Raw genomic sequence first — 25,524 nt, 5'->3', positions numbered from 1 at the left:
GATTTTAAATTGACTGCAGAGGCCCTTTCAGGTAAACAGTGTTTTTTCTGTACCTCTTTTGGTGCATCCAGTGTGTTCAATAGAGACTGTCTCACACAGGCAAGATACAAGCTTTTGCTTGTGATGACTGCTGCTGAGTCATTCCCTAAATTACAGCCTATGCTTCCATCATTATCCATCATGAGTCCCTTTAGTTTCCGACCACAGTCGAGATGATTATTTTCCTACAGATCATTACCGAGCTTCCTTTTATAACCAGTTTGTCTCTCAACTGGCCCTCACAAATTGTAAATCTTAAATTGGCTGCTTATTGGTCCCCGATGAGAGATAAAGGCAATAACATGTTAGCTGATTGACAACATAAAAGCAGAATATTTTCGCTGGCAAGATTTGGCTGATTAAGCATAATCAGTTTATTGACTGTATTTTATTTGCAGTTACATGATTAGTCATGACACTGAATATTTTACAGTATTATTTCAAACAAAAGTTTCATTTTAGACGTGATTTACAAAAATTAATTATCCAGGTTGTGGATTAGCATCCTGGAATCTGCTACTAAATGATTAAAAGGAAGCAAATAAACACAGAAACAAAGACAGCAGATTTAACTTTTTCTTGTTTGTCATTAGAGACTGTTTGAACTATGTCAAAACAGACGAGCATCACTACCGCCAGACAATTAATTACTGGGAAAAGTGACACATTGAATTATTTATTACTCAGTAATACTCATTCAGTTTTTGCTTTCTAGTGCATAATACATGGAGCATTGTGCATTATACCACAACTTAAAGGAGCAGTTCAGCCCAAATTAAAAAAAATATGTATTTTTCTGCTTACAGGTTGTGCTATTTATCATCTAGTTTTGGTGTAAATTGGCAAACGGAGATGTCAGCCATATGTCTGCCTTCTCCGGAATATAATTGAACCAGATGGCACTCAGCTTGTAGTGTCCAAAGCACAAAAAAAAAAAAAAAAAAAAAACATTTGAAAAACTAAACAGCAATGACTTTTTCCAGAAAACAGGGCCCAGTTATTTAAGATAATCCACAGACCTTGTTGTGAGAGGTTTCAAGTAGGAACTATGTTCTTTCTACCAAACTACACCCGCCAGCTGTATCACCATGCAGTAGGAAGAGGCTCGTGTTTGTCACAGCACAAGATGTAAACATTAATTACATCCTCGTCGGTTGAGCTGTAACATTATCTAGCTCAGTGAAGCTAGGTGAGTTAACAGAAGATGCACACTTCTATTTGCATGGTGATTTAATTGGCGGATGTAGTTTGGTATCTGTATTAGTCAGTTTAGTCACTAAGGCTTGTGTAAAAGTATAACTCCTGTAACCATATCTTTCTGGAGAGAATGTTTAATTTAGTTAACAGCCAAATATATACAGAGGGATTGAAAAAGAAAGAAAATATTCTTTAGATTTTTGCACAACAATCTCCTATTTCTAGACAGCTTTGGTTTTTCAGTGGCTTTTTTAGAAATCATTTGGATTACATTATTGGCAAACAGTTAGTCTATAAACAGTTAAAAAAAAATTTTGTGATGCATTTCATGATTTATAGATGAGGAAATTAAAAAAAAAACTCTATATAGTATATCAGTAACACTTGAATATATATACCTATATTTAATAATGCATTTGCACCTTTAAATTTCTACTGTTTTGAGACTATAGTTTTATTTCATTGTATTTATTTGTTGTTTCTGCTGGTTGTAGATTTGAGTGTACTATTTTATTGTCGCTTACTGGGACCTCAGTACCTAGTTTCATTCTCTTTCATGACTTTCCTGTTTTGGAATGACAGTAAACCTTCTTGAATCTTGAATCAAGCATACAGATTGCAATAACTCACTCTCTCAAAGGACAGGACTTTAATTAAACTGAACAAATTACTAATTGTATACTGAACTACTTAAATTTCTGATAATTGTAACTACACCTTAAACTCAAGAAACAAACCCTTTTCAGACTGTTATCATCTTATAAAATACTGCAGTGTGTAAACAGCACAGACACCTTAGGTGACTTCTAGTTTAGCATTGAAGGCAGCAGGACTCCAATGTTGACAGTGTGTGGTTTTATGTCTGAAGTATAAACACTGTGGCACAGGAGGCACACTGTTGTCCCCTTTTCAAAGATATGCACATCTTATGCACTAAACGAAATAGGAAAAAGATAAAGCGGAGAAAATCACACTGCTGATTTGAGGGTTACCCGACTCTATTTTGCTCAGTTCTGCTGCTGCCATCATTCATTAAAACAATTTCTCTCAGCTTGCCTCCTCGGCATTGTCTGTTTTTTTCTCTGAATGTTTGCCTGTGCATAGAATAACACAACAGAAATGAACCATTAATGGAAAGGATATTGCCATGTGTATAAATATTTTTCTGGGTATTTCTAGTCAGATGTGAAGGAGGAAGTTATCAAACTTTTTTGCATAACAACAATACAATCTAAAACTTTAGTACCAGCAGCAACATTGGGGCCACTCAGTGAAATAAAGTCAATTTGGGCAATTATGACCCTTTACTTTAATTCTATAACAAAAACTTTCATTCACATCAATTGAAGAGATACGTTACTATTATTTTAGGCAGTTATAATTATAGACTAGCTCTTATTTTGAATTTCCCTTACTTTATCACATTTTAGTAAGACACAAACATTTTCTCCATGAGATCTATATTTTAAGTTACCTGGCAGAACAGGGGGTATACAGTAATCTAGTATCTTCCCATCCCTGAATAGCTTTTACTGTAAAACAAATGTTGAGTGTCATTATCTGTAACATTTAGAAAGAAAAAAGTATAATTTATTAATCTATCTTGTTTTTTTTTCTTTTATTAAAAGACACATGAAATTACAGCATGTTGTACTAAATAGAAAAGTTCCCTTACCATTTTGTCCTTCCCGATACTGATTAGGATATTTGAACTTCCGTTTCAGCTGATACCAAGTACTAATTGGATACCATTACATTAAAAAAAAAATGCTGTCTCCTTATAACCCTGTATGGATGTGAAATGATTGCAATCATTGTTACATGGCGTTGCTCAGGTTAAACCCTTTGTAAAACCTGTACAAGTACATAATATGAAATTTGACATTTTACTACAGCTGATATAATGCTCTTTACTGGTAATCAGTTTTCCATCACCACTCTAAAACAGTAGTTGCCAGGTGCTGCAAGGCACAACTTGCAGTGACTGACAATGAAAGGAAATGATATTTGGAAAAACTGTCGTTTTATTTGTATGTTAAACTGTTTTCAAGTTTTAGAGGTTGTGGATTGGTGCGTAGACTCACATACTTGCTGATACCAGGTCCAGCTTTTTAGACAGTTTCATAGGCATCTCCAGTGTTGGTAGTGGTATCAGAATAACTAATGGAAAATTGGCAAATTTAACACACAATCTGTTCCAAAGGAGTATGAGTTATGCTGTATTTTTTTCCTCCATGTTTTCCTCCAGCTTTTCTAAATAGGTCAGTATTTGTTTCAGTTTTTGAGACCTTGCCAGTACCAGTATTTTTGACAGCATGTGGTATACTATTTTACTGTTCTCTCTACTGCAGTACACCTTGACAGGAAGCTTATTTTAGCCAAAGTTGAAAGGAGAAAGAATTCAATATGAAAAATAGATATTCTCTTTTTTTATAAAGATTTTCTGGTATTCATCTTTTTGGTTTTTTGTTTCTTCAAGATTTTCTTTTCTAGTTTGGTATCATTATTTGGATGCTTGGACTCCCAGCACTCATGAATTTCTCTTACACTCACAGCGGACACCTAATTATTCCTGTAAAAGCCAATAAGACCAATAAAGCTTTTAGAGTGGTTGTCCCGGATTATCCTACATTTCACACATCTCACAATAGTTATATTCATTAAGACAGACAATGAAAATAGACTTTTTGTTGAAAAACGGTCTTAGTTCAAGAGCTGCAAATGAGTCGGGTAAATGGATTACATTTGCATCTGAAAATGACTGGGATAGAGGACATATCCTCCATCAAAACCACCAGTGAGTCCCAAGATATAGAGTATTACAAATTACACTGTTAGTGTAGGGGTAAGTAGGGGTGCTAATGTCACACAAGAGACATACAGCAACAGCAGCTGAGCACATCACCCCCAAACAGAGTCCATTCCTATGTGAAGACAATGCATAAGCTTTCTCGCAGTATTTCAGTATTTCTTAGGAAATTTTAGAAAGTATTTGACCTTCAAATAAGTAATGATCCTGCAAAAAATATCTGTTTTATATCTGTGCTGTTTTCTAGACCTCCCCTTTGATAGAATAGCTCAACTGAGATTTCATTGCAAACTAATAAAAAGGGTTGAAAAGATGGCTTAATTCTTGAGAGACAAAATAGACAAGAAAGACAGACGTCTGAGGGGAACAAGTACAGTCAGTCTAAAGATTTCTCCCTGGTACTATTGATTTGACACCCTTACCTAACGCCAAAGTTTGTAGCTTTTCTGAAGAAGTTTGAATTGAAAATGAGTTACTGACTTTGCCTTTTTGGTTGATTCTATGCCATGATGCTAATCCATATTCAGCTCACGAAAGCCAAATGTCTACCAGATATCCCAAATAGATACTTTCCAGGAAGCAATGAAAAGAATTAGGGTTCCTATAATGAGCTTTTATTTCTCTCTGCAAGTCTGTCATGCAGACACCCAGGTTGTCTGAGGGCAAACTGTCAAAGAGAGAGAAGTTTAGCCTCAAAACTTTCCTTGTGATTTTGAAGGTTTTAATCAGTGTTTGATCCAGCCGTGTTTGTTTGAAAATTCATCTGATGTTACGGTGGGAGCAGAGTGTATGATATGAAAGTGGGTAAGTTGGAAGACCTTTCCTCCGCTGTTATGATTCTGAGTGCTGTTAATGCTGGAGGCTTTGGATTGATGCAGCACCCCTGGGTGTCTTAGACGAATCGAACATGAGCATGTCATGTGTCAAACTCATATACTCCTACAAGTCAAATCATTATTCTCTCAGCAGGAGTAAGCACAACAGCTGCAATTTAATTGGCTCCAAGTTGCCGCAAATGCATTTAAATAACGCTTCATAACAGATATTGACTTTGCAGATGAATCAGAGTGTCCACGACTCAGGCAGTTATTGGGATTTTATTATTAAACAAAATAGTCCTTACACTCGTCATAAAAGGATGAATTTAAGTTACTGACTTACTCCACAACAATATGATGGACTGATGTGTGGCAGAATTGTTTTTCTCTCCCTCTCCATGGAAGAGGTTAGAGTGTAGGGTCACACAATAAGAGAACAAAAAAGCAGAGCAAAATAGCACAGAGCACAGCCTTACTTAACATTTGCTGCTATGCAATTTCAATAATTAACCTCAGTACAGGTCCTTCCTGTTGTGTGGTTTGCTCTGCTAAATGACTACCTCAGACTGTGTGAAATGTCATTTCCTCTGAAGCTACACTAAGACACAAAGACAGTCAATGAAAGGCTAGGACACAGAGCAAGTTGTGAATGTTGTGAGGATGAGAATGAAAAAAAGGAAAAAAATATGGTCATTTGGTGCTTCTTTTATAGAGTACAGGTTGGCTGTAGCTTAGATGATGGTGTGGGTTGGTGGTGCAGTCCTTGGATCCTCCTGCTCACATGTTGAAGGATCCTCAAGCAAGGCACATATGTGCACAGTATGTTAAAAGAATGTAAGTTAAAAAAAAAGCAATCAAACCTTTAATGTAACTCACGATACACTATCACAATACATTTCCCACAATAATGATGGTATAATGATATAGATGATTCTGCAATAAGTTGGGAACATGATCAGTGTTAGGGTAGTTACTCAAAAATAATGAATTGCACATTACTTGTTACTTTTTTAAAACAATATTGCATTACTATATTACACTGCCGAAAGTCATTTGATGATCAGCAATTCAAATTTATGTTCCTCCAGTCGGCATGTCGAAGTATACTTGGAGAGATACCAAACTCCAGAATGTGGGTGGTTAGCTGTGTTGCACATTACTGCCTTTTATAGTCGCCTTGGCTACCAGTGTATAGATGTGTGTGAATGGATGAATATGAAATGTAATGTGTCATCATGTGTCATTTTTAGTGGTGGGAAGACTGGAATGATGCTATACAAATGCAGATCTATCTACCATAACTTGTGCATTACCCCACAAGATTGCCTGTTTTTGGCAATCGTTTATGATCAGCGTTGGGGTCGTCACTCAAAAAAGTGACGACTCTGCCTGCGATGCATTGTCACTTAGCTGAAAAAGTAAACAATGCAACTTAACACCTTACATAAAGCAACGTAACAGCAACCAAAAACAATCAGGAGAATCAAGATAGCACTACAGCAGGCTACAACTGCCTCAAAATAAAATGATGTCACCATATAAGACAATGTGAAACAGGTTAACCCTTAATGACACCTGGAACAAATATAAGTTGCCTGATAATAATAATAAATCAAATAGGCAAAATTAAAAAAGACTGGCCTTCGAACAACCATTAGATGATGATAGACTTAAAAGGAAAGAAAACATGTTTATATGACATATGAACTGTATGGTGGAACTGTGAGTGGCTTTATAGTTGGCTTGTCCAACTTTTTTGACATGTTCTGTATCACTAAACCAGCAGTTATACCTCATGAGTCTCAAATTGTCTGTCAGACAACCTTTACCTCCTCGGAGTCCGCACAAGACAGCCCAGGCTGACGAGCCTCTCCACAGGTGCACTGAAATATTTGGAGGAGAATTTTATTTTTCTATCTGCCCATCATTCAGAAAATGCAGGACTGTAACACAGCAACAACATAATTGTTTACTTACAAGCTATTAAGTGATTACTGCATTTAGAACGGTGATGATTTAGCTACATTACTTTGTTACAGACAAATGTAATGTGATGACGATGATGCATTACTTTGCAACCATATAAATAACCCCTGAAAAGGCACGATTTGTTCTCAAACTCTGTGATTTATCACACTACATTTATTTAGTGCCTTATTTAAAGTTTTGCCACATTTTACAGACAAGTGTGATGAAATTATGTGTAATAATGCACCAACAGTCTGAGAAGCTGTCAGCACTGGATGCGTTTGGGTATCATCCCTCAGACGGAACTGATATAATTTAATTTTAACACTGCAGCTCTCTACTCTAGCCTGTAGAGTCTTTATAGTGTTTTTCCACTTACACGCCTAAGTGTATGATTTTGTACTGAGCAGAGAGTTCTGTCAGACACCTCACAGTGACTGGAAAAATACAGCAGAGACACTGATGGAGGACTCGCAGCTGGTGATTTTTTGCTTCTTTTTTGCTGCTTTTGTTGTGTGGCTGGTGCACTGTATAGAGGGTGCAAGTCTTTTTAACACACACACACACACACACACACACACACACACACACACACACACACACACACACACACACACACAAACAAACACACAGGTGAGCTGTCAGGCAGCTGAAAAGAAGCAGTTAAAATGTCTGGAGCAGAGGAAAAAATGTACTTACACCTCAGTACTGTATCACAGGGTCGCAATTCTGGTGTCAGGATATCACTAACATTTCACCAGAACTGTGCAAGTGTAGGCTGTTTCTAAAAAAACAAGCATTCTTCTAAATCCACTGTGGTTAAATAGATGTTTTTTTTAAAAATGTACCATGATTTATTGCTTACATTCAGAAGGTGGGAGATTTGAGGTTAGGGAGAAGTAAGCAACAGGGTGGAGGAGAGACATAAATCTGAGGACAGAGGAAGTGAAGGAGAATAAAACAGATTAGACAGGTTGATTTGTTCACAGGCATTTCAAACAACAAAGATTTCACCCACATCCTGGCTGACAGTATTCAGAGGACTGCATAAGTATGTTTTGTTTATTCTGTTTCCTTCATTATTCCCTCTTCATTAAGTCTGAAACACTGAGTACCAGCCAGTTATCGTGCAACACATGAGATTTCCCATAATGAGTAATTTTATGCTTGTGTCTTTTAGTCAAAGCCCTGTCAATTTAGTTTCATGAAGCACAAAATTGCCTTGAAAAATAAAGCTTTGAACTATTGATTCAGTCCTTTGCTGTTGGGTATGCTTTGAATTATTTGGTAGAGAGCAGCGCTGCAGTCAGACTAACTGCATATATTCTAAGGCTGTAATGAGAAGCATTTTTTTGGCTTTTCAAAGCGCTCTGTATTATCATTCATAATTGAGTGATATTTTTCCAGAAGCCTGTTCTGTTATCTGCATCTGTTATCTCTTGATGTATGGAATAATGCAAGTGGTTGGAGAGAGAAAATCATGTGAAACAATATCACAGAAAAAAACTAATTGATGGTGCTACATAAATTGTTGTTATTAATGACTAAATTAATCAAAACAGTGAATGAAAAAAGGAATAAATAAATAACATAAAAAAATAATGCACAAATGTAGCTTCATTGCTGTTTTCCTTTAACTTAAAACATGGTCGAGCATAGGGCTGTACCTGACTGACAGTTATGCCAGTCAAATCAATTTGAGTATTCAATGATTTGTTTTGTTTTCCATACAAGTTTTAAAGTTTGATTGGGCTCCTTGGTATGTGCAGTGTGACAGCAGCATTAATGTAATACGGTAAACAAGCTAATAGCGCTAACAAGGGGTCTTCAAGGGGTCAAACATCTTTTGCTGACTCTAAATATCGAACAAAAGCCAGAGAGTGTTGTATTAAGTTGCCATGCGTTGTAAATGTACCACTATTAAGCAGAAGGTCTGATCTCTTTCCTCCTAAAAAGAAGCAAAGAAATAAAAATGTTAATTTTTAGCTGTTGAGTAAGGGAACAGTTATGATATCAGAGGCAGATTTTAATTTTTTTATGTATTAGAAAAACATCATTTTTCAATTCAGGCATGTGGATAAAATTAAAGATTTTAAGCTTAAAGATTTTTTAGAAAGATTTTAACTGATGAGCATCACACAGAACAAAAAGTAGCATGAAAGCCAAGAGTACTCACTCGGCAAAAAAATCTGGGAACCAAATTGTCCCCAGTGGTACACTGCACAACATGCTGGCCTGACGAGCAAAAAACAAAACGACTGCTCGACTTGAGGCAATCTCAGTTGACTGATAATTTCCGACTTTCAAGGGGCAGCCCTAGTTGTACATTGTCATATTACGTACTTACTGCAGAGTTACATATTTAATGTAATGTGACACCATATCTTAAATAACTCAAAGTTCACCTGGTTTTACATGAGACACAAACACTGGTCTCCTGGGGCAAAGTCCTGTGTGTGATTGACCCATCCACCACGCCCTTCCCTTAGACTTTCGCTCTATAAACTACTTCCTTCTTTACTCACATGAGCACATTCATCACAATTGCAGCATGCCTAATCACATGGTTTATATATAAACTACTGGCTCATGCTGACACCGGGTTACAGTATATTGGAATTCTGGTGCAATACTTTTCGGAGGTATACATACAAACAGTGCATGAGTTTTTTGAACATTTATTTCTGGCTAATTGGAGGATTGGGACTTAGGGTTATGTGCATACACACAATTTCAAAATGATGTGTGACATTGATATGCGTGCAAGGCTTTATTAATAGCAGGAAAATACTGCATCTGTATGTTTGTGGTTTTGTGCATTATGCATTTTTTCTCTCTCTGAATCAATAGAGTTACATAAATTTAGCCCCTGGTGTCTCGATATTTCCCCCTCAGCAGTTATTCTTACAGAACAAATACCTTTCTGCCCGGAGGCAAAATGATATAATGACTCTAATGCACTCACAGTGTGCCTATAATATGCCTGTAATGTCATCTAATGCCTTAACAATGAAGAGATTGGTACCTGTGATTTTCGTGGTTTTCAGGATATCCTGAACAACCTTGACCCTCCAGGAAGTGGAGAGTTGGACGATGATGACCTCATGCTGGATGTGGACCTCCCGGAGGATGGCTTGCATGGTCAGCACACACACATACACACACACACACAAACACACACACACACACACATATACAAATTGCGTGTATCTAACACGGGATTTAAATTTGTGAGGTTATTCTAAGGCCATGGCAAATGCTTCACTTTCATTGGCTGGAGGTTGTCCATTATTTTTGTATAAGTGGACACCTCCAGCAAAACAGTTCTGATCATAATTGTAAATTAATGCATTACCAAGGTCTGAGCATTCCATTTCCAGCAATATTCTTTTATGGCATATAATGGCTTGAATAAATTGAATCCTGCCTTGCCTTGGGTGAAGAGTTGCCTCTGCAACATCCATTAAAAATCTTTTTAATGGACACCTTGTTGTCTATTATGTGCTATTATTCTTGTATTATTTACTTGCTGAAGAGTTATTTAATTACGACTCCAATACTGCCACAAAACTGGCCTTGAGTGACAGGTAGGCAGCTTACTGGGAGCAGCATTTAGGCAACTGTCAGGCTCTGTTGAACAGATGCACACATGGTACCAGCACTTCAACAGTGCACATACACAGGCTTAGCAAGGGCAGAGTTTATTTGATTACCTTGACAACAGCAGTGTGGTGTGACTTGATTAGTGTAATAGCTAACTATTTCATGTAACATCACCCACTCCTATCTTGATATCATATCTATCTCTGTTTTCAATTTGTAAACCTGATCAATAGCTAATCTCTTTGGAACTGAGTAAAATCTCTGTTGGTGTCAGAGGTAATCAGGTCACATTATTACTACATAATAATAGTGTTAACATTATTATGGATCAACCAGATGGTGTGTCACATACATGAGAGGAGAATGGGAGAGGGAGCAAAAGGTTGAGGGATATTGGCTTCACCTGTCGTGAAACATAATGGATTCTAGGAAGCTAATTTTCCTTTTAATGCACTAGCACTATAACGTGAAATAACTGATATGATACATAAGGCATGTGTACTTCCATGTGCACATACAAGTACATGGACAGCCACAGTCACAAGGACCCATGCACAAATACAGTTGACAGTACATTAGGTACCCTTTACACTGCAACAGCTTTGCAGTAAATCCTACCTTTATTAAAGCCATAATGTTCAGCATTTGTTGAAAGTGTTTTAGAGAGGTGTGGATTCAACTTTATGGTCATATTGGAGGCTGTAGATTGTGTCGCTATTGAATTCTGTTACACTGAGAGGTTTTTCTATTATTTAGTTTACTGTCATTGATATAAATTACAACCTTGAAAATGACCATAAAGGTAGATCAGTGCCGCTCTAACACAGATTCAACAAAAACTGAACGTTACAACCTTCATGGGGGTAGGATCTATTGCAGGGCTTTTGTATTTGACTGCATTTATTTTAGCTATAGGTGTGCCTAATAAACTTTCAACTTGGCAAACACAGGGTTCGCACAGTCATGGAAAACCTGGAGTCAGTCAAAATCTAATTTTCCTTGCTTGGAAAAGTCATGGAATAAGTGAAATTATTGAAAGTTTGGGAAAAATCTGGAATTTTGTATGTAATTCTGTTAATTGTTATAGTACTCATCCGGAGATGACCTACCACATAATGTAACAGAACTGCAAAATTATTTTATTTGAATGAGCTGTTAACAAAACGTAGCACTAATATGCATCAACATAGGGCTGCATGATATATCTTTTTATTCATCAAAGGACGTGCCATGTCAGATAAGGCAAATTATCTTTAACAACTCATTTTCTGCTTGATACAAATGGAAAACTCGCATGGCTCTTACTTTCCATGACGTATATCACATATTTTCCATGACATATATCGGCCAAGCCTTCCTTTTTTAGGAGAAATACCCCCAAAATTATCAAGAAATGGGTATAAAATACAAGAAAATTAGCACAAAAAAAGAAAAAGAAAAGTGAAGTAAAAGAAAAGGAAATGACTTTTAAAAGTGCTTTAAATTAATAATAATGATAATAATAATAATAATAATAATAATAATAATAATAATAATAATAATAATAATAATAATCTGTGGAATAATTTTCTATATATATAATAAAATATTTTATAAATACAGTATTCTATACATTTGTCCCTAGCTTATTTAAAATAATTATCAAAATCTACTAATTTCATGCAATTTGCAGCACTTTTTTTCTCAGTTTCTCATTGCCTCTTCCCCCATGTTTTGGAAAGAAGTCAAACTATTTTGCTTAGAGTTCAAAGTTCAAGTACTGAGTAAAGTCTGAGTGCAGCACAAGTAAAGTGATGTCAATCCAGGTTTCAAAGGGTTAAGACCGTTTATGTGTATATGTGGGTATGTGTTTTGGGTAGTGAGATTCTCCTGTGTGTGTGTTTGTGTGTGGGTAGGAGTGCAGTCAATGGCATGGTTTTACAAAATTTTATTATGGGTAGTGGTGTAATGTAACAAAGTAATAATACTTCGTTACAGTTTTGCACACTTGCTTTTTTACTACCAGCATTTACTTGTGCTGTTACCTTCAATACTTAAGTACAATTAATATCATAATAATATCAGTTTTGATTCTTAAGTACATTAGATATCAGATACTTAAAGACTTTTACTCAAGTAATATTCTCATAGGTGACTTTAACTTCTACCCAAGTCATATTCTGGTAATATATCTGTACTTTTACTCAAGTGTGGCTGTCTGTTACTTCATCCAGCACTGATTATGGGTCCTTTAAAAGTCATGAAAAAGTTTTGAAATTGTGTCCATTAAAATGTTCGCGAACCCTGTATACATTAGTGAGGCAGCTGTACACCCCTGATGTCATTCTGAAGTTTGTAAACAGTCATCTCCTTGTTTTTGAGAGAAGGAGTCGGAGAAAGACAGAGGGAGGGGAGTGTTCACTCCAGAGGAATGTGAATTGGAGTGTCGTCCCTTCCTACTCCTTTTCAGGAAGCAGCCATATTTATAGCGCACTATGTCATGACTGGGACTAGTGTCCTGAGAGTCAGAGTGAAAGCAAGACAAGCTGAAGAGTCCAGTTAGACTCAGCACACGGGGCAGGCCTGAGACATGGAATAGGAAAGGGTGTTTCCTCCCTCCTAAAGACACCCTGACTCTGCAACAGAACAGGGAAAGGACAAGGGTAGAAGGGGCCTCATGTTATATTTTGAGGATCGAGGCCCTGGCTTTTCTCCCTAGCCTGCTTCAGCTGGTGACTGTCGAGCTTGGACACGAACCAGCCACCTCAGCTGCTCTCTCACCAACACCACCACAGTCATTTCTCCCTAGCTCCAGTTCCTAGGGAGTTCCCAGAAAAACAAGGCTGTCAACAAAGACAGGCAGGGAGGGAGCTGGGGCGACTTTCTCTATCTGGCCCTTTAACTGCTCACCAGCTGACTGGACAAGGAGTCATTTCTCTCTGCTCTCCGTCTGAGTTTCTCTGCCTTTGTGGATTATCCCCCCAAGTTGGAATATATTCCTGTTGCATTACTTTTTCGTTCAAGTTTTTTTTTTTTTTTTTTTTCGAGCTTTAAGGAGTGCTGAAGTTTCCAGGAATGTAACAGTGAAGAATGAAACAGGCTGTCTGCTCCTGTGCTATGTGGTGACACTCAGGGTAAAGTATTTTAACCACCATGGCTGCTTCCTAGGATTGGGTTTTCCAATCTGCCAGTATTTCTCTGTCTCTCTTTTTTCTTTCTCTCTTTGCCCTCAACCTAAAGACTATCTGGAATATAGAAAGTCAAAGGTCCTTTTGATTTCCTGGGGGTCACGCTCTGTTAGTTGTCAATTTTGTTGTGGTCACGGTTCATTTCACAGCTGTATGCTATTGAGTGTTATCAAATACTGTGTCCTTTTACCTCCTCGAAAATGAAATGGCCTGTCACTGTGTGTGAGCACGTGTTTGCATTTGGTGGTGGGGACAGTTGGCAGAAATAGAGAATGAGTTGGATCAGATCGTGATTTTTATGCAGATATTCTAGAATAGAGTATATACGCAGCAGTATTTATCACCACAAGGTATGAAGAATTGACTCAGAGTCTTACATTTTTTTGTGTGTGTGTGTAGCTGTGTGGTGGCAGCAAAAATACAGAGACTGGCAGAGAAAATAGAGAAAAACAAATTCTAACCTTTGCAAAATGCTGCTTATCTGCAACCACAAACATACCCTAGTTTTCACTTCCACAAGTAAGAGAACTTTTATCCTTTGCATCTACAGCCCATCCAAAACACTGGTTTGATACATTTCTAGTCAGATAGCACAGTGCTTATGATGTTTTATCTCTTATTGTTTCAGACATACACTTCTTTGACTAACTTGCTAACTTGCTAACTGTGCTTTGAATTTTTTCTTACACAGACGCTGATAGGATGTCCCACTTTGAGCGCTCAGAGAGGGCCGGTCGGCAGGGTCAGCGGCGTAGACACCATCGCTGGAGCGGACCTGATCACTTCTACAATGACAGGTTAATTAGGCCTGAAAGTTTTAAACATGTTGCTAGAAAAGAAATAAAAATAGAAATGAAAAAACACAAAGCCAGCATCATTCACTTTTTCTGACTACCTGACGCTCTGTGACTGTTTCTTAGGGCCCATGCTGTGCAGCACTACGATGGTCTCAAGGCTTCAAGGATCACATCGCGGCCCATCCCCCCTGAGGGCAGGCAGCATGGCTACATGGCAATGCTGGATAATCTCACACTCGAACACATGACTCAGGACTGCAGCTCGCTCAAGAAACAGCTGCTCAGGCTCAAGACGTTACTACAGGTAAGACCCACATCTGCACAAAGATGAATCAATGAACACAAACACTTGCATGTAACAAAACATGCACACTCTTGCACATATGCATGCATGCATACAGTACTAGAGAACAGCAACACACACATTTCAATTAATTCTTATTTGTTCCACTCATGTTAATGCACAACAATCAAATTTACACTCAAAACAAGTCTAATACACATTTCATGACTGAAAAGGAGCAGGGAGAAGAAAATAATCTTATTTTACCTGCCCTTTTTCAAAACACATATAAACAAAAGAAAAGGATAGTCTGTCAATTACAGGAATTTAACAAACAAAGCTTACAGTAAACCCAGAAAGAAATAAGAAAAATAGGAGAAGAATCAGGAGCCATATGCAATAAGTAACCTTCAACAAGGGGACATATTCTACCTGACAACATCATATAGTCTAATTATTCTGTCTTTATACATCTTCTTGAAGCAGGAAGTTTTACATCCAATGACAGTAATGATGTTCACTAAGAAAAGTCAGACACTGCACAGGCTCTTTGGGGATATCACTGTAGCCGTGGTCTTTAAATAACACCTAGAGTCGTATTTGTCTGAGACTGAGATGAGTGACACAAAACTCTGACTTTGTGTGTTTGCCATTGTTCTAATGCTGTTGCATCACTCTTGGAATATGTCATGCACAAATCACATGCACACCATGTCTCCAATCTCAAGCATTTATTTTGTCTTGAAAGTAGGCCACATACTGTAAACTGTCTGGATTTTATGTTCCATTTTAGCTGCTGTTGTTTCCATTAGATGTAGTTTTATATTAGTTTGCTGGAGGGGTTAGTTTGAATAGTCTTTTTAAGTTTGCCAGGAGTACACAGCATCTCTGTCCTCAGGTGTTCTGCGTGAGTGGCATGAAAAGTATTTTCTAACAAAACTGGACTAAGTTAGTTTTAATTTTTAATATGGTTCCACTTTAAGCATTAAAATATTTTTAAATGTTTAATTACATCAGTTAAATAAGTCCTGTCATCACACAGTGCTGCTGCTATGCACACAGATACTGTATGTAAACAAAGAAAGATGTTAAGACAGATGAATCAAGGTAGACAGGGAGGTCCTTGCAAATGGTGTGAATGTTCTGTAGCAGTGTAACAGCAGGTTTCTTTTTGTTTTTTATTAGATGCTCTGTGGGCCTCTTTTTCTTTAAATGCACAGTATGTAATTTGTGTTGTGCATTTGTGATTGCATGTTTGCACACATAGGCTAATATGAATGTATACATATCCGTGCTTGTGTTGAACTGATTGCTTAATAGATCTTATTCTGTCCATCCATCACTATGCGAAATACATTTAAAATGAAGAAGACAGGGTGAAAGAGAAGGAGGGGAGACAAATAAAAAGATGTTTGCTATATACGCGCTCTTGCATATGAGATGAACACACAAAAAGCCACACTCTTACAACCGCACAAGCCCATCTTGAAAATCGCCCAAATGCACAGAGGCAGAAGCACTTCACACTGAACACTGTGCGAAATGAAATTATCTTGAATGCCTCGACTCAATTTACCCTCATAAAAAGTGATATTTGCGTTTGCATTTATACCAAATGTCTCCTTCAGATGTGTTCATTGTGCTCACTGCAATTAGTCAAATGCTGTGGCTGTATTGCCTCAAGAGGGAAAATATTTCTGTCAGCCCATTAGTAACTCGTTTTTAATTGCATTTTCTTTTTTTTTAGTATGATGTTGAGCTCAAGGCACCAAATGTAAAATGAGCCTCCAGCCTTGCTGAATCCTAATTGATCTTTGCTTTATTGTGCAAACAGTCAGACAGCCAGGCATACTGGCTCTAACTGAAGTAATTTACCTGACCTGAATGGGGAGCAGGTGGGGAGCTGAGGTGTTGAAATGACATATTTTTTTAAGTACTTGACTGAATATTTGTCAACAACAATTTGATAGTTTTCCATAAAACAGCAATTTAATTAATATTATCATGTTAAACTTCCAAACATTTGCTGAATACATCTTTTCAAATGTGAAATCTTTCCTTTTTTTCCATTTCAGATAACTGTAATTAGAAATTGAACACATTTTGTGTTCCTCTTGGCCAGATGTAATTTTTAGGCTCTGATATAACCTGTGATTTATCAGTAAAAACTTAATCACACAGTAATCGAGGTGTCACACCAATATTCCTTCTATACAAGATGAGATCTGGGTCTACTTGGGAGAAAAACTTACACAGGTGCTGCACAGTACGTATTTAAGCAGCCTCCCTGGACATTTTTTTTTTTTTTTACGCCTGATGAAATAAATGTATTGAATTTTCACAAACACTCTCAGCTCTGCCTCAGGTATCTAACATACCGGTTCAGGGTCAGCAGAGTATATGTGTTCAGGGTCAGTGGAGTATATGTGCTAAAGAGTAAAGATATTCTACCGGAGCGGAATATTGCTCTTGAGGCATGCCTAAGGCGATTTTCATTGATCTAGCTCACTGTATACTTTGTGTGTGTGTGTGTGTGTGTGTGTGTGTGTGTGTGTGTGTGCGCGCGCATGTATGTGTGTGTGTGTGCGTGCGTGGGTGCCTGCGGTTGTGCTTTTGTGTGCCTGTTTGTTTCCAGCTTGAGGATACCGATTCTCCAGCAGATGTTCCTGAAGAGATTGAAAACAATACAACTGCATCACAGGTAAGAAGCTTCACCTTGGCGGGTTTACAGCAGTGATTGATTGGATATGCTGAATATATATGGTAGTGCGCTACCTCTACCTTATACTGTATGTGTGTGTGTTCTCAGTTGGAGGAGCTGATTAAGGAAGTGCAGGTGCTCAGAGAGGAGCTGAGGAGTCGAGACAAGACCATTGCTCAGCTCACACTGCAGTGTCAGCAGCTACAACAACATCAGCGCGAACAAATGGTGAGATGTTGTTAACAGGAGCGATACGAGTAAAAAGTCTGAAAAGGGGACTGTAAACCATATGGTGGAAAATTTAGTTGGAGTGTATTCAATTTTAGGAATATATGATCCCCTGTCTTCTCTTTGGGACTGTAACAGACATTAAAACAGAGTGTAGGACACACACATCCAAACAACTTTGAGGATGCTGGTTTAAAAAACAGACTGAAGGCCAAAGTCTGAGAAAAGATCTGCACATTGTTCTGATTTTTGCAAACAAATAGATTTGACACTACCTGACAAAGATCTCTATTACAGTGTAATGTAAAATGTAAATGTGCTCTGTTAAATTACATTTGTTGGGAGCAAACAGTACAGTGTCTGACTTTTACTCTTTTCATAAGGTACAGTATGTGTTATTTCTGCTGTTAATGTTTGATACTTAAATTGTATTTAGTGTTGTAAAAATGAGTCTTGAATGAGACAGACAAGATCATCACTGAGAGGAGTACTTGCTTGTGTAAATCACAAAGTTACCTTAAAGGACAACAGATGGCATCCTTCATTCTTACACCTTTGACTTGGATAAGGAAAAACAAAAACTTGAGGAGGAGCAAAAGAGCAAGTATTGCTCTTTGTAGCATACAATTAGTGTTGAATATAAGTCTACAGAGCAGACAGAAAGAACAAAAATGGAGAAACTAAATGACAATATTAGATACCAAGTGTCAACCTCCAAGGCCAGAGAGTGAAGTTAATGTGGAAGTTCAAAAATGGTGTAATTCAACAAATTGCCACTTGAGACTGGCTCCAAAAAAGAATCCCCGTAGTCTCCAGTTTAAAAAGTATAACTTAGAATAAAAATAAACATGTTTAAAGCCTGGTACAAAAAACAATTTTGATCTCTGTAGCTAATTTCAACATTCATGACACTTGTACAGGGGATTCACTTTTTTATAACTCATATGTCTGTATTTTATTAAGGCCCAAAGTTAGGCATATGTAAGAGCAGGCTGCATAATTTACAGGCTGTCTGCAGATAATCTACTGGCTTCTAGGTCAGATCCACCCCTTGCGGTTCGATGTGGTCACTTCTGGCTCCAAAAAACCAACATCGAGACAGCCGAAATGCCGAACTCAAGGCTTCAAAATGGAGTCCACAAACCAATGGCTGTCGCCACTTCAGCCACATCCATTATTTATACAATCTATGGTGCAAACCAAAAACTGTATAAAAACTATGGCCGTAGTCACCATGATGTCACGCTTTTGAATGTGGTCTCTCGTTAGGAAGCCTAAAACGTTAAACTAACCGTAATGCTAGTGACAAGTGGTGAGTGCAGTCCATTTACAGGCCATGGTAAGCTGTGATAATGATAATTCTAATTTTAGGCTTTGCTAGTGAAAAACTGTATGTACTGGAAAAACTGAACATCTGACTGATCTGAAAGATTTTTTAGGTGATCAAAATGTTCATTTAACTTGAATTAGGTGAAAACACACTGAAATAGTTATAGCTTCACCTATACTTTTCGAATCTAGGGTTACCCTGTGTTTAACATAACTACTAACCAACGTTGTTGAGGTGATAGCAACTTGTCAACAGACTGAATCCACCTGTCACTCAAAGTGACCATGGTCTTAATTATACATAACTTTAAGCCTAACTAAACTGCAAATGTGTGAGCTTTATAAATATTCACCCCCTGTTCATATGTCACATAGGGACAAATGAAACCTATTTCTGTTGTTCTGTCTGTTCTGGAGGTTCCTACCTGGTACAAACTTATGGAAAATAGACACAAATGAAAGGACTTAATGTTGCCTTGAAAGAATGCATATTTGCTGTTGTAAAAGGCTATTATAAAGGAGCGCAAGCGAAGGGGAAAAAAAGCAGCATCCTCTTTATGCAACTGCTCTTAATGTTCAAATATTGTATACGTGTAAACATTCTACACAAAGTACCTACAAATGACATCCACAGAGATGCTTATCTCTGGCAAGTAAATGATCAAGGTTCCTACACTGTGGATGGCACAACAACATGTAGAATATCAATACAGGTTCATATTCAGTTGAGTATTACAGTATCCAGGCATGTATACCCTTAAGCATGTATAGGAAGGGCTATAATAGCTTCAGTGCGCTTGTTTGTTGATTACTGTCATGTTTCTTTTATGTGCATGTTGCTTCTCTTCTGATAGTTCACCTCTGTGACACCAATTCTCTTCACAGATCTGAGATGGTTAAGCATGTCTGGGTGCAGGTTTCCATTATCTTTTGTTTACACCAATACAAGATTTATCAGGTTTCATAAAGACAAAGCGTTAAAAGAAGGAATAGAGCGAACAAGGAAAGGAAAAATAATTTTCTGTAAACATATGATAACATGCTTTGCAGCATACTGAAGACAGAAAGGCGTTGATAAAAGCACAGTGTGGACGGCACATGATGCATTCATTGTTCAGCTCTCTAGTGATCACTGAAGACATACTGTAGTACCCTTTATCAAAGGTGAGAGTTCAGTCTGCTGAGTATATTTCTGGACTCCCACATGCACTCTAGTGCGTGTTCTTGCATGGTTACAACTGCCTACCAATAACCTCTGTTCTGTTTGCTTTTAGCTGGCTCCATCTCCACTCTAACATTCATTAGTGTCTTGACCAGGCTCGCTTGTTAGCCAAACACACGTATGCTTGTCTGACATTATTCAAATCCCCGCCGTATCGAAAAATATCAAAATGTCAAAGCAAGGCCTGGCCACCAGCCCTGCTGCATACTATCCCTCCAATTAGAATTAGCACCCGCCCACTTCAGTTCCTTCAGCCGAGCACAATATGGTTGCACCCTCACCAACAGCAAGCAAGGAGATTGAGGAAGAGCTAGGACATATTTTCAGATCTTTGCATCTTTGACTTTAATGAGAGCAGAGGCTGAAAAAGTGAGGATGTTGGGGAGAGAAGAAAGAAGATAAGAGCGACACAGAGATATTTACTCTGGAAGCACTATGTAGGCACCCAAAGTTAGGTTAGAGAGAGATGCTGCAGATGGTTTGTGTTCTCATGGCCTCTGATGTCCCTGCAGGACAGGACTGAACAACGATGAAGCCAAAAAAACAAACGCATCAGGCTTGGATCGCTTCAGTGTGCTCTGAATTTTTTCTTTGTGAGAAATTACCAATTAGAGCAACACTGGTTGAGAGTCTGTAGAGATTGCCAGTCATCTGGTTCACATGATATCTAGAATTAGAAAGTCAAAGGCTACTGGACCTGCTGTCTGTCCTTGAAATTGGTTAAGAGACAATATTACAGTTGGTTAAGAGTCAGGTATACAGAAGCAGCTGAAGTGTTACAGAGAAACTGCTGAGAGACAGAAGGGGGGAACAGTTGACTGAATTGAACATAATGGAGTAATAAGAAAACAATAGAGTAGCTGTGTGTGGCAGGGAGAAAGTCTGTTGCAGTACATATATAGTGTGTGTGTGTGTGTGTGTGTGTGTGTGTGTGTGCGTGCGTGCGTGCGTGCGTGCGTGCGTGCGTGCGTGCAGGGCTGAGAGGAGAGAAAATGAAATAATGGGAGAGAGAAAACTGAAGCTATCAAAGACAGAAAACCGATTTCTCAGTCTGACTTGACAGAATGCAGTTTTCGATGCTGCTTCCACCGCTGCTGAGGCAAGCTGCTCATGATTATTCGCTCCTCTTGTTTGAGCTGCATTGAGGTTTTCACCAAAGCTGGAAAAAAATAGTGATTTCTGTCAGATTTTGCCGCAGCCTCACTACAAGTTGCTCTTGTTATTTATTCACGTAGAAGAAAAACGATGTGAGATTTCGTACAGTGTGTAGGATTTAGAGGGATATATATTTTTTGGGGGGTATAATCACCTGAAAGTAAGAATTGTTTTTTGTTACCTTAGAATGAGCCATTTATATGCAGATAGAGATCTGTGACACCGCTATGTTCCTACAAACCAAACCCTGGCTTTAGGTCGGTGTATTCACATTTTCGTGTTTTCCTGGTTTCCCATTTTCACATTGGCCACCATAGTTAGCAGCCGCCCAGTGACGAGAGCATAAAAAAACAATGTTTTTTAGATAAAAAACTTTTTACTGCTTTCAATCTCCTGGTCCATTTGTTTTCTAGAGGAATAGACCTCTGCGGAAAATTCGGTTCCTTGTGAAAACCTCCTAAATGTCTGGCTCTTAAGTTGTCAGATAAAAAAAAAAAGGTGCGCACACATTAGCAGGTGCTGGTAGGGCTGGGCAATGTCTTTGTATTATATATCAGTATCGTAATATGAGACTAGATATTGTCTTACATTTCGTGTTTTAAACAGTCTGCACAAAGAGGTTGACATTCTGCTGACCAGAACTGTCCTTTCTTTGTCTATTTATTGTTTAAGTTATTGACATTATTTTATTATAGTTGTTTTGAATTGATCTCTGACTTGGGAAATGCTCTGCTGTTTGACAAATGATCGTCATAATCTGACAATAAATAATAGTTTGTACCACTATTTACCCTCTGGTTTCTTCAACTGTGACTGAGGGTCTAAAATCAGCTTTCAAACACAATAATTAGCACAATAATTATAAATATTGACCGATATGTACATTTTTATCATGGTAGCACTTTTAGCCCGTCGCTGACATGGTGAGCAGCATCGGACAAACACTGATTTGAAAGGTGAAACTGCTTTATTCACTGATTTTACTGATTTTAATCACCTGGTCCGTTTGTTTTGGAGAGGAAGAGTCCTCTGGGAATAACATGGCTCATTGTAAAAACCTCCTGAACAATGAACTTTGAAGGAATCCTAACAAGAAGAAGCACTAAATCCTTCTAAGTCTCACATTCTCTTCCTTGAACAGATTCTTACAAAATGTTTCTGTGTGCATTAGTTGCTCTGACGTTTATTCCATTATTGGATTGAGTTGTCTATCACGCCCATCAGGAGGTCAAAGTGGTTCTAACAGATGAGAAAGAAAGTAATTTTCTCTGAACGTGATGTGGATAAGGCAAATGTCAGTGAGCTGAATTTACTGCAGGATACCATTGAAAGGGGATTCTGTCCATTTACAGTGTGAGCTTGATTTTCCCTGATTCGGTCATCATTTCCGTCAAGTCTAATCAAAACTGCACAATAATCTGCTGAAGTGGAGAAGCATGAGATACATAACAATGTTTCATTACCTCGGCATAAAAATATTCATTGATTTAAAAAAAAAAAAAAGCCATCAGGTTTTTTTTCTGAATCTAAAAGCAGCGACATGCAGAAGATATTGCATTGATATTGATACTGTCTCAAAAAAATCAATTGTAGTCTTTTTTTCTCTGTTTATTGGTATTATTATTTTAGATATTATATAACTATGTGGGTGGTTTTCCTACTATTGCATAGGTTGTGTATTTTGACATCTGGCAAAGCAAAATGTGAGATATTAAATCCAACAATGAATTCTCCTTGTTTTCATACTCTTTGAGGTATATGAGCAGGTATCTGCTAAGGACACTTTTTTTTATTTCAAGCCATTTATGCTTACATTGAGTTGGTTCTAATTGGACTGTGATTTGACTGCTTTACAGACTGACTAGCTTGTTACCAGCATGAATGGACACACAGGAAAAGGAGGCCTAGGACAAAGACAACATTATTATGACAATAGTTAGTTATTTATTGTGTAGTAAGCTTTCTTTTACTGATTCATTCAATCTTGCCCCCTCAGCCTGCTCAGGGGCGGCCGGTCAGGTGTCAGTGCCACCACCAGAGGGCTCCCTCTTCACTACGACAGGGCGACAGACAGATGGACAAACGGATGCAGCATCACTATGACAAGGCCACACAGACGTACTGGAGACCACCGAGCCATGCTGTAAGTCCAAACATTCACAGCACCCATTACAGCATTTCTGAAGTGCCCACATTTGTTTTGCAGAGCAGGATTTTTGAAAGTGAGTTCATGATCAAGTAAAGGCAAGTTAATATGTGTTTCCCTGCCTGGTGCAGTGGTGCACATCTCAGTTTCACACTCACACTGGGATTCACTGATGACCAAGTGCATGTGTGCAGTATGTTGCTGAGTCACTCTTCCTAATTCACTCAGCCAGTTTCTCATTTATCTACTGACTCCCTCCAGCCAGCCCTGTCTGAATTGTTCGATGACTACACCATGTCCCCTCTATGGAATACAATTTATTATGTTGTCAGTGGGCTTGTCACTCTGTCTCACACCCTTAATACCCAGATCTCGCACTGAACAGGGAGTTGTGGGGCTGGTGTTAATGTTCAAGTGACTCAGAGAGGATGAACAGTTGGAGGGTGGGAGGAAAAGAGAGACCGATTCATGAGAGGAATCAAGAGAGAGCAGTTTAAGATGGATAGATATCAATGTGTTCAGTATCATGGCACAATTGCACACTGTGTGGCAGCCAAGTATCGATTCAATAGCAAGAGTGCCACAGGCAGGGTGCCTAGTAAACACTCCCCTAATTGACCTGCTCTCGTCTGTGTGTGTGACACACACTCACTCACAAAAAAAGGCAGACTATAAAGTATTTTCAACCTGGACCCTGTGCCAGCAAGTGCCTAATGGAGGTCAAATATTTTGTTGGTGCAGTAGCCGTGAAACAGGTGACAAGGTAACCACTAGGGGCAATTGTGCACCATTAATTTGGGTCCAATAAAAGTGCTTGTTTTTGCCACTCACAGGCTCAGATTGTTATTCTGACAACATGATGGAAAGGATTTCTACAGAGATAGACCTTTTTGTTAATCTAGAAATAGCCCTGAAATCACCAATGGCAAAGCCACCAGACTCCATTTAACCCTTTGAAATCTGGAGCAAAATCACTTTTTTTGTGCTGCTTTCAGATGCCTTTCACAAGTATTTGTACCTTTAAATCCTGAGTGATTTATTTCAAAAACATGGTAAAAAGGCAACGCACAATTTGGTAATAAATATTTCACAAATTGCAAGAAGTTAGTAGATTTAAAATTTATTTTTCAAAAAGCTAGGGAAAAATGTCCAGGAAAAAAAAGAAGGAAAAAGTATAAATATAATTATCATAATTATATATTTTAAATTATGTTACAGAATTAATATAATTTTAGGTACCTCTTGCAAATCTTGTTTGTCTTGTATATTTTTTACTTTTATTTTCGTTTGCCCCCCCCCTTTAAAATTTTTTTTGTTGCCTTTTGTTGCCGTTGCCTTCTTCCCATGCTTTTGAAATCAAGCCGATTGTTCATGTTTCAAAGGGTTAAATAATCGGTAGTTTAAGCATGTATTGAGCCAGCATATTTTCACTTCTAACTGAATGAATTAAGGGTCTAGTTAAGCCAAACAAGAGTTGCTGATATTTGGACCTGTGAAAAGATGAATCAGGATGCTTCTTTTGGGTTTTATTCTATTTATGTCAACTTTAAAGGTGAAGATGATGAAAAGGTGAAAATCACAGTTTATTTAAATGGAGTCTGTTGAGTTTGACAATTTCAGGGATGTTTCTGGTAAAACTTAAATGATCTTACTCAAACAAAAAGAGGTTAATCTCTGTAGGGATCCTCTTCATAAAGACAGACACTGGCAATAACATCCTGAGCCTGTCAGTGTCAAACAAAAACTTTTAAATGAAGTAAACTGATGGTGCACAAATGCACCAAATGGTGACATTACAGGCTGTTTCACAGATGCCAAGTGCAGCACTCTCTCTCAATACTGGACCAATTGTTGTACCTATTTTTCACTTAGAAACAAAAACATTGGAAAATAGTAAAGGTTGAAAAATACCAAGGTTGTTCTTTAAAAGTGCATTTTATTTGAGTGTAGAACACATGAAATATAGAGGAAAAAAATAAAGGAAAAAACAAGCAAGCCCAGTAACTACAGTAGGTCCCAGCTTACCATTATAGCATATGGTTTAACAGTTGCTATGGCAACC

At 37.9% G+C, this 25,524-nt stretch overlaps 1 protein-coding gene across 6 annotated transcripts in view; it reads left to right on the top strand.

The window, feature by feature from the left end:
- The window catches only part of ccser2a (coiled-coil serine-rich protein 2a), a 76,505-nt gene that overhangs the window by 29,260 nt on the left and 21,721 nt on the right, over positions 1 to 25,524 (top strand). For all 6 annotated transcript variants that reach the window (XM_042501613.2, XM_042501614.2, XM_042501615.2 and 3 more), the window contains 6 exons: positions 9,879 to 9,972; positions 14,293 to 14,398; positions 14,522 to 14,702; positions 17,317 to 17,382; positions 17,491 to 17,610; positions 23,313 to 23,459. In XM_042501613.2, coding sequence (XP_042357547.2) covers positions 9,879 to 9,972; positions 14,293 to 14,398; positions 14,522 to 14,702; positions 17,317 to 17,382; positions 17,491 to 17,610; positions 23,313 to 23,459 — 714 coding nt within the window. The remainder of the gene's footprint in view (positions 1 to 9,878; positions 9,973 to 14,292; positions 14,399 to 14,521; positions 14,703 to 17,316; positions 17,383 to 17,490; positions 17,611 to 23,312; positions 23,460 to 25,524) is intronic.

Source organism: Plectropomus leopardus, chromosome 13 (assembly GCF_026936395.1).
Source record: "Plectropomus leopardus strain MGB_pleo_1.0 chromosome 13, ASM2693639v1, whole genome shotgun sequence".
In the NCBI taxonomy this organism is placed as follows: Eukaryota; Metazoa; Chordata; class Actinopteri; order Perciformes; family Serranidae; genus Plectropomus; species Plectropomus leopardus.
The sequence above is the reverse complement of the archived record's forward strand: the minus strand, read 5'-3'. Positions and strand labels throughout refer to the sequence as shown.